The 15,139-nt window shown below is 43.5% G+C and overlaps 1 protein-coding gene across 1 annotated transcript in view; it reads left to right on the top strand.

Annotated features, from left to right (window-relative positions):
- Positions 1 to 3,469: 3,469 nt before the first annotated feature.
- KIF14 (kinesin family member 14) overlaps positions 3,470 to 15,139 on the top strand; it is a 33,321-nt gene continuing 21,651 nt past the window's right edge. Inside the window, exons 1-9 of the mRNA XM_066624553.1 lie at positions 3,470 to 4,590; positions 6,591 to 6,842; positions 7,530 to 7,620; positions 8,204 to 8,302; positions 9,401 to 9,453; positions 11,791 to 11,821; positions 13,035 to 13,142; positions 13,766 to 13,882; positions 14,819 to 14,937. Coding sequence (XP_066480650.1) covers positions 3,470 to 4,590; positions 6,591 to 6,842; positions 7,530 to 7,620; positions 8,204 to 8,302; positions 9,401 to 9,453; positions 11,791 to 11,821; positions 13,035 to 13,142; positions 13,766 to 13,882; positions 14,819 to 14,937 — 1,991 coding nt within the window. The remainder of the gene's footprint in view (positions 4,591 to 6,590; positions 6,843 to 7,529; positions 7,621 to 8,203; positions 8,303 to 9,400; positions 9,454 to 11,790; positions 11,822 to 13,034; positions 13,143 to 13,765; positions 13,883 to 14,818; positions 14,938 to 15,139) is intronic.

Genomic DNA, 15,139 nt, shown 5'->3' with positions numbered 1-15,139 from the left:
TCTATGAGCACTGGGAGGAAAAGTTAATAGGCTAGTTGCATTCAACCTGAGATTCTGAGGTGGGCCTATGATATCAGAAGACTGTCTGCTGGAAAAACAGGGAAATTATTTGCTACTGTGGTAAGGGGGTAAAGCCTAGCTGTAGCTTCCATCAAAAAATTGCCTGAGATTAATCTTTGCTGCCTGTCCTACTGAGAAAAAAAAATTGAGAAACTGGCAATTGCAGAGATGACACAAACACAATATTTTTAGTTTTGAGTGGACAATCAAGGAGGACGTAAAACAAAATAGCAAAAATGCTTTTTAGCAAATACAGCTAAAACCTTTGCCTACTTATGAATGACTACTAAAAACAGCTACATCTTCCATTTACGTAAGAACACCCTTGCTGGATCAGGCCATAGGCCCATCTAGTCCAGCTTCCTGTATCTCACAGTGGCCCACCAAATGCCCCAGGGAGCACACAAGACAAGAGACCTGCATCCTGGTGCCCTCCCTTGCATTTGGGGAAGCAAATATTCTAAGATGGCAACACTGAACACCTTTACTAGAGAGTAAGCCATACTGAACACAGAGTTCTGAGCAAACATGCAAAGGATTGGAGTTTAAATTATTAGAGTTTTATCTAAATAGGAAGGACATCTGCGCTGGTTAGCTCCTTTTGTGGATCTACCGCACACTGCTAGGTTTCACAACACCCCCACTCCTGTCCTAAGGGCTCAATCCTATCCAACTTTCCAGCATTGATCCAGCTGCAATGCAGCCCTGAGGTAAGGAAACTTCTCTGATCTTGAGGAGGCCTCCATGATCACCACCACTGCAAGATGCAGAACATGATGGATTGGCATGGCTGTATCAGTGCTGGAAAGTTGGATAGGATTGGGCCGTGAGCTTCTTCATTTGGGTTGAATTCCTGTTATCCCATATTAGATCAGTACAACCCCCCCCCCAAACAGCCACCCATTTCAGGAGGAAAATGCCAAATTATTAGCTTTGTCTATTCAAAGATTCTTTTTACAGCTTTTAAAACTGAATTCAGTTACCCATGGGAGGAGGGAAGATTTAAATTTCTGTATCTCTGGCAAAAGTACTATATTAATTACAGTAGTAACTGTTGCCGATTTCCCAGTCTGGGTGAAAATTAAAAAACAAAATTTCCTCTTTTTGTAATTCCAGTTTCAGGATCAAAATTATTGCTATTTCCATAAAAAATGCAGAAGCACAGCTGCAATCCTATAAGACTTTCCTGGGAGTAAGTACCATTGAATACAATGACATTTACTTCTGAGTAGGCATGCCTAGGATTGTGGTGCAAAACAGACAAGAGTTTACACACAGTCATTTAGAGCCCAACCCACACATGTCTACTCAGAAGGAAGTTCCATTGTAGTCAATAGGACTTACTCCTAGGTAAGTGTGAATAGGATTGCAGCCAGAGAACCCATGCATGTCTACTCAGAAGTAAGTCACATTACAGTCTATGGGGCTTACTCCCAGGAAAGTGTGGATAGGATTGCAGCCTGAGAACCCAATCCTATGCATGTCCACTCAGAAGTATGCGCCACTATAGCCAATGGGGCTTACTCCTAGGTAAGTGTGAATAGGATTGCAGCCTTACTCCAGCGGCCATTTGAGCACCGCCACATGCGGCGGGGAATGGACGCAAGCTGCAATCCCATGCACACTTACCTGGGAGTAAACCCCAGTGACTACAATGGAACTTACTTCTGAGTAGACACGCATAGGACTGGGCTTTAATCTTCGCTACCTGCCCATATCTGCGGACGAGTCCTGTCCTTGTGTTTTTCAGCACACGCCTATTCAGAAAAAAGTAGTCCCATTGAGTGTAATGGATTTACTCCCAAGTAAGTGAATACAGCGCAGGTTAGGACTGCAGCCTTGGCACAGGGCGGCGTTTGAGAGCCTGAAGTGTGCTTGAGTCCGTGCGGGCCCTTTGGCCTCTCTCTCCCTGCCTCCCTCTCGAGAGGCTTTGTGATGTCATCGGCCGTTCCAGCCAATAGCAGGCGGCGGCGGCGCATTCGAATGTCGACTTAGCGATACAGCTGAAGGGAGGGTCTGTTGGTGGTTTGCTGCAGGGCAGGTAAGTCGTCACAGCGGGGGGGGGGTCGCTCTTGGGCAGGTGTAGGACAACCGCTGCTGTCTCTTGGGGGTCCGATGACTTGGGCTTTCAGGGTCCAGTGTATGTGAGGCAGTTCAAGACCCCTCTTGGCTGGAGAGGAGGGGAATGCCTGGACCTTTAACATAAGAGGATCCCCACTGGATCAACCAAAGGACCCCCTAGACCAGTCTCCTGCATCCCACAGTGGCCCACCAGATGTCTCCCGGAGCACCCAAGACCACAAGAGACCTGCATCCTAGTGCCACTCCTTGCACCTGGCCTTCTGAGATAGGCCAGGAGCTTGCATGTGCCCACCATAGCTTGTCTCCTGTGATGGGCTTTTCCTCCAGAAATCTGTCCAATCCCCTTTTAAAGGCACTGAGGTCAGGTCCCATCCTGTGGCAAGGAGTTCTACAGGCTCACTACACACTGGGCAAAGAAATATTTTCTTTTCTATGTCTTAACTCTCCCAACACCCAATTTCAGTGGCTGTCCTGTGGTTCTGGTGTTGTGTGAAAGGGAAAAGGACTTTCTTCTGCTTCGTGGAATCCTGCTTTTCTCCCTCTTGCAAGAATAATAATAATAAACTTTATTTTTATCCCGCCCTTCTCCCCAAAGGGACCCAAAGAAATGTTTTTAAAGGATCATCTTGTGCGAATAACCCTTTACAAGTCAAGAGAAGCCCCAGTGGGCTTATAACCTCACATTGACACAAGGCAAGGAGCAACAGAGAAAGATGAGGGAAGCTTTCTTCCCTTTTTATATGTGAAGGAGCTGACCCAATGTTGCTCCAAAGCATGCTTTTATTCTTTCTCCTTCAACCTGTGGTTCCTAAACTGTGAGCCGTGGCTCCCCAGGGAGCCACAGAAACCAGCCACGGAATCCCTGCTAAAACCCCATCATCCTATATAATATATAGGATTGTATCCCTAACAAGGAGCTGCTGCCAATGGCCCGGTAGGTCAAGGGAGCGGCCAGTCAAAAAAGTTTGGGAACCACTACCTTAAATGGAAAGTTTTCTTTTCCACACATGCCAATACAAACAGGCACTGCTGATTTGTTGCTGCACATTTAATGTAGCTGTTTTATCCAAATGATGCCTCCAGGTACAGAGGTTGAAAACCAGCTGCATAGTCTGGGTTAGGCAGGAGATTTGCATGAGGTGCAGGTGGAAAGGGGAATATGCTTTGCCTCAATATATCTCAGAAAATAATGATCACATTTTTTTAAAACAGATCCCATGGTGACATATTTTGTCTCTATTATAGAGAAAATAAGAAAGTCAAGCATATCTATTGGGAAGAGCTTGTATGAAATAGTTTCAGCAGTTGCAGCTTGCTTGCCGCTCCAATGCCTATCTATATTGAATGTGAAGGAAGCTGTACTGGTGTGTCTGGGGCTTCTTCACAAAAGCATGCCTCAGAAAATGACTTGTCTAGAAGCAACAGATTTGGACAGCAGCCTGCACTGCAAGTATCGGAGAAGGAGAAAGATAATCTGCTGTCGCAATCCTTGTGTAAGATTAAAGAAATAAATAGGACTTACGTGCTTTCTGCCTGTCACAGGCTGAACGATGCCTCAGCTACAGTTAAAACTGCAGACAGGTTGACTCTCCAAAGGAGAACTGTGACAAGCAAAGAACAATCGGATGCAAACACAAGGCATGACAGCGGAAAAACACAAGTGGAAAGACGATTGGTGCTACAGCGTCGTATGAGGCCTGCATCAACAGAAGAGAGTCAAACAAATAACACTTGCACAGCTACGGTAGAAAGTGCAGAGTCTGTGCCACAGAAGAACAACACTTTATTTCGACCAAAAGCTAGTGGCAGTGATCCTCCACTTTTAAAAACTGACTTTCAGTTACTTAAAGGCCAAGCAGAGAGAACATCTGATTTAAAAAAGGATTTGCTTTTTCATCAGAATGGTTCAAATGGAACTGGTAGATGCACACCTTTGAAACACAGGACAATGGTTGCTGATTCTCAGAGCCAAAATAAGGTTGCTAAATCATTGCTCTTAACTACCGCAAAACCTGAAAGCAAGATATCTCTGTTGAAAGTGACAGGAAATTTCAGTTTCAGTAAGGAAAATGGAAGTGAAAGCTTACAAAATAAATCACTTAAAACGGTGAGTCTGGAAAGACAGAAGACACCAAGCAAAGGTACGGGAGAAAGAATTAGCTCTACACCCAAATGCAAACTTGCTCCATGTGTCAAGACTCCAGCTGCTACCACCATAAAGAATAAGGCACACTGTTTTCAGACAGCATCACAAAAGACAACTAATAGTTCTAGCTTGGTGTCTCTAAATAATAAAAACGGAAGGGTACAAGAAAATGCCAGGTACACCCCAAGTGCTTCACTGAAAGTAGATCCTCAAATGCAGAGCATGTGCACTAAAGATGACCCTTTCAAGGTGGAGAACAGTAAAGTGATCGTGGCTGTGAGAGTGCGTCCCTTCAGCACCAGGTTTGTAATCATCCTGTTTGAAAACTTCTGTGTGTAATTATACAGTTCTTATATCCTACCAAGATATTCAATGATAATCTGTTTTTTCTAGTGATAATGTTTTTCTGTTAGTAGTGGCATCAAATTGTTATGAGCCACTAGCCCAGTGGTATTCAAATGGGCGTCGCGATGCCCCAGCCTGTGGATCCTGGCCTGTGCCCCCTTAAGAGGCGGCGGCAGCCATGAGACAGGGGGAAGGCAGTGGCGCTCCAGGGACTTGGGTGCACTTGCCCAAACCTCCTGCAGCCTCCTGGAGGTACAGGGAGCCCTGCGCAACCTTCGGCAGGGCTCCCCAGGTCAGGAAAAGTGAAAGCGGAGTGATTGCGCCCCGCTCCGCAAAACCGGAAGCGGTGCACAATCACTCTGCTTTCCCTTCTGACGGGGCTGCAGGGACTGGGGGGCACCCTCCAGTCCCTGCAGCAGCAGAGTGGGGCGATCGTGCCCCACTTCTGCTTTTGCGGAGGCAGAGCAGATCACTCCACTCTCCCTTTCCCTGACCTGGGGAGCCCTGCAGGTGCTCGTGCAGGGCTCCCCGCACATAGGGATGGCTGCTGCAAGGACTGGAGGTTGCACCCCAGTCCCTGCAGCCCCCTGAGTGATGTGATCCTGGGGATTGTGTCGCTGCCTTCCCCTTGCCCCTGCTGCCTTCCCCCTGCCCCTGCAAAGACTTACTGCGGGTTTCAAACTCCTGGAGAGTTTGAAAACCGCAGCATTAGCCAAATGCAAGTTTAATTATCTTGGTCCAACAAATGAGCATGTCTTACAAACCAAAGTATGGACATCATGGGAAACTCTGATTTAAGAAACCAGAATGTTTTCAGTTCAGCTGGGCATGCAAGACAAAGACGTACAAAAGAGTGTGTAGTCTCGGTATTCATTTGCAGTCCAGCCAGCCATTGTTAACTGGCCCAGCATTATTTCGTCCGCATTTGGCCACCTTCTAAATTTTAGGCTCTGCAACGGGTTGAGAAAAAAAATGCTATGTGTTTCTGGATGCTAGCATCAAAAGGTAGGAAACTGTGGTAGATACTTGAACTGTTTTTCTGTCCTGAATGTCATGTCAGATAGTTTATTTCAGTCTTTGTTCACGTTCTTTGCTTGTAAGCTGCCTTGAATTGTCTTAAAGGCAAGAAAGGTGAGTTATAAATGTATTAAATTAGAGAGATGATCAAGAAAAGTATAGCAAGGATTTTTTTTAGCTGTATTACCATAGTCCTAGACCAGGGGTGTCAAACGTGTTTCATACAGCTGGCCAGCTAGCATTCATGATACCTGCTGAGGGCTGGAGGTGATGTCATTATGTAGAAAGTGATGTCATTAAACAGATCATAAAAAGAAATAACCACTTTTTCCCACTTAGGAACTCATTAGCTGCAAATTGTCATTTGCAAGAGAAAATATGCAAATCTTAATCATGTTTCAAGATATGGGAAAACCCATTTATCATGCTGGCCACCCTTTCAGCAGTGCTACTTCAGCTGCTGAGAGCTTGAGGACCGAATAAAAAGCTTCAGCGGGCCACATCCGGCTCCAGGGCCTTATATTTGACACCCCTGTCCTAGGGACACTAATTTTTGGAATTTTTTTAGCTATGGCACTTGCAGCACAATTCTATACATGCTTACTCAGAAGTAAGTCCCATTTTCTTCAGTGGTACTTACTCCCAGGTGAATGTGTTTAGGACTGCAGCCTGAAAAGCTATTTAAAAGGAACTGAGCAAATAAAATCACTGTTGAAGAAAACTGTTCAGGAACTGCACTCTGCAAGAATAAGATGGGTTTTTCTTTCTACACTAAGTTGTAATGCTGATGTCAGAAATAATAACACAGCTTCAGTTCTTAGAATATAACATGATCTGGACTGTAACTGATGTATTACTCAAATCATCATGATAACCTAATGAGTTCAGGTTTTTTTCCCCCCTCTCCTGTAAATAATTTTTATTTTGTGTCTTTATTCAGAGACAAAGATGAAGAAACATTCCAAGTAGTTTCAATGGCTGGGCAAGAGACTGTTGTGCAGCATCCTGATACGAAGCAAACATACAGTTTCATTTTTGACTTTTCATTCTGGTCTTTTGAGAAATGCCCTGACTTTGCAAGCCAAGAGATGGTATATCGGTCTTTGGCCATACCTCTCCTGGAAAGAGCCTTTGAAGGGTACAACGCCTGCCTTTTTGCATATGGACAGACTGGTTCTGGAAAGTCATATACGTAAGTAGGGAAGTGTGTTTTTTAAAGTACAATATAAATGTTGAACATTGTTAAAATGTTATGAATATAGGTCTGGTATCCCTGCCAGCAACTTAGTATGGATTTAATTATGATAAGCTGTGTGGTAGCCAAATATGACTGTGTAGTGTGTGGATTGTCTGTGGTTTTAAATCATGCAGCTAAACATAACCATCAGCCCCCTTTCCTGAAGTTCCAAGAGGCTACAGTGAGCTTAACCACATGGTTGGAGGCTAGAGATGAGTGCGTTTCCACCTGGTTATGTGAGTTATGCAGCCAGTGAAGTTGATACAGATAACTGCTGCTCCTGGTTACCTGGATCCACCCATAGTGAAATGTAAACAAGGCTGACACAGTTGATAACCTTGGTTGCACACCTGTTTAAGAGAGAACTTGACTGTGGTCGTCCTTGGATATAAAGACAAACCTGGTGTTTCAGGAGAAATCTCCTGTTGTTGTGGCCATGTTTTCCTGACTGATCTAATGAATTTGGCTAATCTACGTATCTTTAATCCTGTTGAGCTTTATTGCGTTCTACTGGAAGTTTCACTGATTCAGCTGAAAGTTGTCATTTAAATGTGCATGTTAATATAATGTTAGAGAAATGGTGAAGCCTGCTTCTGGAGAGTTAAAACTTTAGCCTATATGTATATATATTTGTAATTACAGCATGATGGGATTTGATGAGGAGGAACGAGGAATCATTCCAAGATTCTGTGAAGATCTCTTTACTCAAATAGCAAAAACTGAAGCACAAGAGGTATTGATTTAATATGATTCTGTTGTACAGGATTGAACTACCTTTTTTCTTCTAGCAGGAAAAACATACTTGAGGTTCATCAGAATTATAATTGAAAAGGAAATAGGATTTGTCCTAGATTTTGTCACAAGATTACAAGCTTTTGCTCAAGTTGATCTTCATTTAGGACTGGCTTATATACTGAAGATTCTTGAAATAGTGAACTGTATCCTAAGGAGCATACACAGAAAGAAGTTCATGTAACAAGCTTGCTGTCTACCTCCTCATCATAGCAGTTTTTTGCATTTGCTGAAACTTCATTCTAGTAGATCGAGGGACTCCCCCCCAAACAGGTGCATAGTAAAGAGACAATAAGCTAAAATCCCTCACACCTTACATGAATGAAAGTACCTTCTGGTAGTGGAAGAAGTTGTCATGAAGCCAATGTATATATAATGAGAAACTGGCCTGGGCCTTGGCTTCAAATGTGCACACTACTATATATAAAAAGGAACATGATCTAGAGATGTATTTGCTTTCTGTCTAATTTCCACAGTTCTTTCCCTTTCAGAAAGCCTATCTGTCCAAACGTTTATTTTTCCAGACAACATATCATCTTGAGATGAGCTATTTTGAAGTCTACAATGAGAAAATTCATGATTTGCTTGTCACCAGAACTGATAATGGACTGAAGAAACAACCTGTAAGTTACTAATGTTCTGCATGTTTCACAGTAATCCGTGTAACTTTGGACATGATGGTTCTCAAAATTACGGTATATGGAATTAGAATGGTCATTGCTTGGCTTGACCACTTTAGCTGTTTCAAGCACGGAATCAGGAATTGACCTCAGTATTCTCAGGGGCAGTTGGCTCCATGCAGCATTTCTCCACAACCCAACCTGGTTGTGAATTGGTGGAGTTTTTGATAAAGTCAGTGCTTCCTACTACTAAAGGCATCCAGGATTGCAGGACTCTTATTCTAGCATCAGCAGTTCCATGAGAATGACCCCTGCAATTGTCACTGTGCAGGTGCTGTTTGTGGATAATGGCTCTAGTTTAGTTGGGAGAAAGTCTAAGGATACCCCTTCAACAGGACTTTTCCCTCCTCTATTTTGTTCTACTATCTTTTTGCTGCATATTTTACTGTTTAAAGCAGGGGTGTCCAAACTTTTTGGCTGGAGGGCCACATCATTTCTCTGACACTGTGTTGGGGGCTGGGAGAAAAAAAATAATTTACATTTCAAATTTGAATAAATTTACATAAATGAATATATTAGAGATGAAACTTATATGAATGAAAGAAGGTCATTGCACAAAGCAAGACCGGCTTTTCCTTCGCTGCCGCTGCTGCATCACAGACGTGAAACCCTTGGAAGCCCTTGTCCCACAGCTCATCTGAGAGGTCAAACAGTTGGCTGTCACACTGAGAGCAGTTGCATCAGGCCAGTGCGAGCTCCAGTAAGTTTCTGGAGGGCCAGAGGCTCATTGGAGACATGGGGCTCTCTGAGGGCCGGATTGGGAGTCCTTGAGGGCTGCAAGTGGCCCCAGGGCCGGAGGTTGGACACCCCTGGTTTAAAACATTGTGTTCATACTACTTTGTCTGGTGATCTTCTTGTAGCCAAGAGCTTTAACTGCTCTTCGGGTGTGTGTATGTGAAGCTAATTTTCAAAGTGTAGAAGCAGATTGCCATGTTCAGAGGATTTTTTGAAATGTATATTGTGGTATGAATAATTTTCAAATGGTTCTAGGACTGATTCAGTCTTCTAATCACTACTTTTTTTTTTTTTTAAACCTAATAGCTTCGTGTAAGAGAACATCCAGTCTTTGGACCCTATGTGGAAGATTTGACAGTGTAAGTTTTTATACCTTGAGTTTTGTCCAAATGTCTTTGTGCTGATGGGTGATATGCCTTGTTATGTTGATACAGTAATTAACTAGAAGCCTGCAGCCAAGAAACTTGCCGGTGGCTCCAAACGAATATATAAAATTCAGCCGAGACAAAACCAAATTGCATGTTAGCCTTAACATGCCTTTTTCATAGTATCCTTTCAAACTATGTTTCCATTCCCCCTGGGCTTCTGCCTCCTTAACTCATTGTTCTTGTTTCTCAGCCCATTGCCCAGGCCTCTAAGAGGAATTTTATCAGAGGGTACAAAGTTTCTTTTGCACCCCCTCCTGAAGGAAACAGAGTGGGAGAGGATAGTGACAGCTGGAGCCAGGCCTACAGCTAGGTCTACTGGGCTTTCCAATGAAGAGCCCAGGTCTGCCTGCCTGTGCAGCATCGGCAGCTAGATACAGTAAAACCAAAAGAGACTCCTAAGTCTCTGTAAAATCTTCTAAATATAGAAAATCATGCAGAAAATTAGCATTATTATATTTAGGCTCACACTAGAATGGAAAGTGTCCTGTTTGCATCAAAACATACTTCTGCAGCAGCTGTAGCTGCTGTGTCCCTGAGCTCCTACATGCTCCTTCATGGCAAGTGGATCTACATGCCAAAGAGCTACTGTAGGCCAGTAGCTCTTTGGCATGTAGAGCTGAGAGGCCAGTTTCCTCTCAGATTTGACGCTGTGTTAAGGAGTGTCACGAATGCATTATTTGGACCAGTACATGGCTTTCAGTAGCAGCAGTAGCATTCATACACACAGCATCCCACGATGGCAGTGAATCCAGGTGAGTTAGGAAAATATAAGATACTAAGAAATTCCTGGGCCCCCTTTGGCTCCTGGGTCCCTTTTTGATCCTAGGACTGGATATAAATTACCCTCTGTCATGGGCCCTGCCATTGCCTGCTCAGCACCCTTCCTTAAGGCTTCTTCCTGTTTGTTTCTCTGCCGTTTAGCTTTTTTAATTTTCTGGATCCTCTTTTCACTTGGTTCTTATACTCCAGCACCTACATCAGATATTTAATCCCAGTCAAACATACAGCTTTTGTTATAGAAGGTGGACTGCAAACATTTTGTTACTGTTCATTCTCTAAGCAATGGGGATGTTTGCAAAGACTTTGTCTAAGTTCAGTCAATGATGATTTAGGTAACCATGAATGAGCCATAGTAAGTCTTGGATATCTGTACTTCTGTTGTCTTCTTTATTAGCAGAGCTGAGTGAATCAACTGGCCCTACACACAGCTAAGCTGAGTTTTGTTAAGAACTTTACTACAATAAGGAAAGAACTGCAGCCATTGTTACACACAGGCAGAACAAGAGAACTGGAAAAAGAAGCTAAACAAATCTAGTAACAGTAGGGGAAAGCAACCCATTAGCATTTAATCAAATACCAAGATAGGTTACAGCGCCCCCTACTGGTTGTGGCCAGTGGAAGTTCAGCTTCCGTTTCTGGTTTAGCACAAACCACAGTTTGTCACGTTCCAAATGTTCATGCAAAAGGAAGTACATGCTGATGGTTTATCTGAATCTGACTTTTATGATATTCCAATAGCTTAACTAATAGGGAATGGAAACCTTGCCACCATAATCACAAAAGAATATAAATTCTTATGTACACTCTAGGGCAGTGGCTCTCAAACTTTGAGGGAGCTTTACTCCCTCAATAAGGGGGGGGGCTAAGGGGGGTGAGGGGGTGTTTTGCACTTTCAGAAGGCAGGGCTGCAGCAGGCTACAGGAGGTGCGGGGAGCCCTGCGCAGTCCTGCACAGTGCTCCCCGAGTCTTGGAACGTTCGCTAAAAGCGGGCACAAAGCACCTCCTTGAAAACGGAAGTACTTTGCGCCTGCTTTTAGTGAAAGTTCCAAGTCTCGGGGAGCGCTCTGCAGGGCTGCCCGCACCACCTGTAGCCTGCTGCAGCCCTGCCTTCTGAAAGTGAGTGCAAAGCACCGCCCCTCGCCCCCCTTAGCGACGCAATCCTGGGGATCGTGTGGCTGCCTCCCTCTCCTTCCCCTGCCCCTTAAAAGACGGGGGAAGTGTTACACGAACTGGTGGGTCGTGGCCCACCAGTTTGAGAACCACTGCTCTAGGGGCTCTATAAGCAGGTGTGTATTTCTGTCCTTTTAGGAATAAGAATGTGGTTTATTCGGCCAGAAATGTGTATTAATAAAATAATTTATCCATTGACCACGTTGAAGTTATTAGATATTTAACATTAAGCTAAACAGTTTGTTGGATCAAACCTGTATTTTATATACTTGGTTTTGTTTGTTTGCCAGTTGAAATCACTTTTTTTCCCTCTCTTAGGAATGTTGTCAGTTCTTACTCAGATATCCAGGTAAGTTTTTTTTGGTCTGGTACAGTATTAATGATAAACTTTTCAAAAAAGACATGCCAAAATCTTATTATCACTTTTTAATAGTGGAGTGGGTTTTTCTAACATCTTGTTTGCTTCCGTACAAGTAAATAATAAATAGTTGAACTAGTGATTAGTTCTGTAATAGGATCTTTGCACTGGTACAAAGTTATCTGTGGGACCAGGGCCTGATCCTGTCCAACTTTCCAGCACTGATGCAGCCATGCCAGTGGGATGTCCACTGTATCCTGCAGGAGTTACCTTCTCAAGCAAAACGTTCCCTTACCTCGGGGCTGCATTAGCGCTGGAAGTTGGTGAGGATTGGTCCCTCTGTCTTTTTTGGGTTTACTGCTCATTGAACCTCATTGATAAATGGTCAAAGACTTCATTTTTATGTATTGGTGTTACTGTTTCAGAGTTGCATACCTTACCTTGTACTTGCTCTTACCTTGGAGCATACTTGCATGCTCTTACCTTGGAGCATACAGGTTGCACATGTTGCTGTACATCCAGCAAGGAGACAACAACCCAACCATGAAATAAAGGTCTGTAAACTAGATTATCTGAGGCAGTTTAGCCCTTTATTTCACGGTTGGGTTGTTGCCTCCTTGCTGGATGTACAGCAACATGTGCAACCTGTATGCTCCAAGGTAAGACCTTCCTCAACTTTCTGAGAACACTTAATAGCTTGTCCTTTATCGGGGCCTTAGTGTGCAGGATGTTGCAAGAAAAAGGGGGCAGAGCTGCATTTAGGATCCCGGAAAAAGCTGAGCTGCTAGATGTTCCCAGAGAACATCTAGGAGGAGGTATGGAAGACCTCACCTTGAAGTGTACAAACTAGAAACGTTGTGTTGACAGCTGCAACCTTGTAGGCAAAGGAAGGGCTATAAGCTTCTGTGGGATGGTTCTATATACTATTCAGACTGTGCAGAGCCAGCAGATTTGTATTGTACCCTTAATTACCAAGAATAAGCAGTGGATTTCTTCAGTGACTTGCACACACCACATTCCTTTTTAATGCCCTTGTTCTCCATTGCATCAAAATGTTGCTAGTCTTTTCAAATCTTTAGGCAAGCGGAAAATCTAGATAAATTACAGCTGTGGGTTCCCTTAGCTTACACTGCTAATGAAGTTTGTTTTGTTTTTTCATATGTTCAACCTGCTTTCAAAACTCTTTCTTCTCTGCATTGTCAAGAGTTGGCTCCAGCTAGGAAATAAACACAGAGCTACTGCTGCCACAGGCATGAATGACAAGAGTTCCCGATCTCATTCTGTTTTCACTCTGGTGATGACACAAACAAAGGTACTATTTGGCCAGTGACCTGGGTTTTTATTGATTAAGTAGCACAGCAGAAATTGACGAGAACATTCAGTTACGTACTTGTAAACAGTTTAGGGAAGGATGGGAGTTCAAATTATCACTATGTTGCCTGAGTGCTAATAGCAATGTTTTAAGTACTCCCAGTCTGCATGATTGCATATCTAGACATATGCTAAGCATCCTGTCGCTCCCATTGCCCGCATACACTTAAGAGATTCCCAACTCCTCTGTGTGAATTTGGGAACCATTGATCTACATAATGTCTTATACAAATAGGCTGGTTGCACAATACAAGTGGCACCCAAGCCAGCATGTCTACCATCCCTCCACAAATGGAAGGAGGCATATGTGGCAGACACACTAATTGGGATGCTACTCAGTGTTTTTAATAAGTATTTTTTCCCCATAAGGTTTCATTTTCTAATGTAAAATTAGCATGCACTACCTATTGATGCTATCGTTATCCTATTTTTTTTTAAGAATGTGTTTGTTTTATATACTTTTATAACTTTTAAAAATATATATATATTGAATTTAATTTTGAATGTAATTCATAGACTGCATCTTTGGTAGAGATATCTAACTGTGGCTATTTCTTTGTATAGAAAGAGATAGTGGAAGAAGAGGAGCATGAACATAGAATTGTCAGTCGCATTAATCTTGTAGACTTGGCAGGCAGTGAACGCTGTTCTACAGCTCAAGCCACTGCAGATAGACTGAAGGTAAAGTGGATATAAGTTACTGTGCTGGGAATTTACTCTCAACAACAATGTGAGACAGCTTTGTAATGAAATGAGCTGCCTTGTTCATCATGCAGGCAAATGTTACTTTAGCATAATTTGTAAACGTATGCTGTATAACAGGTAAGACGAACAAAAATATGAACATGTGAACATGTGGAGGAATTTATATGGAGTCAGGCCATTGCATTCATCTATTGTCTACACCAGGGGTGCTCAATAGGTGGATCGCGATCTACCGGTAGATCGCGAGGCAAAATGAGTAGATCGGGGAGCCCTGTCTCTCCAAACTGTTAATATGTCAGTTTCGTCTAGTGACTAGACGAAACTGACATATTTAGCTGACACTAAACTGACACTGAAACTGACACTTTAGCTGCTCTTCAGGCATGCAGCAACAAAACTGACGAAACTGACTAGACTCCAGCAGGGGCTCCATACATTAAAGGGGATGTCTGTCAGATGCTTCCTTCCCCCCTGGTAGATCTCCGGGCCTTGCTGGGTTTCAAAGTAGCTCTCGAGCCAAAAAAGTGTGAGCACCCCTGGTCTATACTGACTGGCTGTGTCTGTCTAGGGAAGCAGAGAGGAGACTTCCTTCACCCTCCCTTCTGAGATGGGAATGTCGGGGATTGACCCTGGGACCTTCTGCTCCAAAGCAGTGTGCTCTACTGCGGGTTCTGAATCCATAGAAGGACCCACAGAAAACCTCCGGATGTGACCAGAGCGCTTCTGGTTTTGTCCAGAGGTCCTATTGGACTAAACCTGCAGATTTTGTTGTGGGGGGGAATCTGGGAACGGATCCCCTGTGGAGACCTAGGTCCAACTCTGTGTGTGTGTGTGTGTGTGTGTGTGTGTGTGTGTGTGTGTGTGTGTGTGTGTGTATTGATTACACTGAGCATTTCTTTCTCTTTAATATAGGAAGGTGTGAGTATTAACAAATCCCTGTTAACTTTGGGGAAAGTTATTTCTGCATTGTCTGAGCAATCTCAGAGCAGGACGAAGGTGTTCGTTCCATATCGTGACTCTGTCCTTACATGGTATGTATCCATCTTACATGCTGTAAGGTGTGTTTTTTCCCCCCCTCCTCCTTGTTTTTTGTAGTGATCCTGTCCTTCCCAATTGGTTCCTGGCTCTATTGAATTATTACTGAGTTAGGCAAATCATCATGGGAATGCTGCCTATGGTGGTAAATCTTAGAACTGCATTCCTTCTTGGGTTTTGTTGCAGCTCTGACCTACT

This window comes from Tiliqua scincoides, chromosome 4, assembly GCF_035046505.1.
Source record: "Tiliqua scincoides isolate rTilSci1 chromosome 4, rTilSci1.hap2, whole genome shotgun sequence".
NCBI lineage: Eukaryota > Metazoa > Chordata > Lepidosauria > Squamata > Scincidae > Tiliqua > Tiliqua scincoides.
The sequence above is the reverse complement of the archived record's forward strand: the minus strand, read 5'-3'. Positions and strand labels throughout refer to the sequence as shown.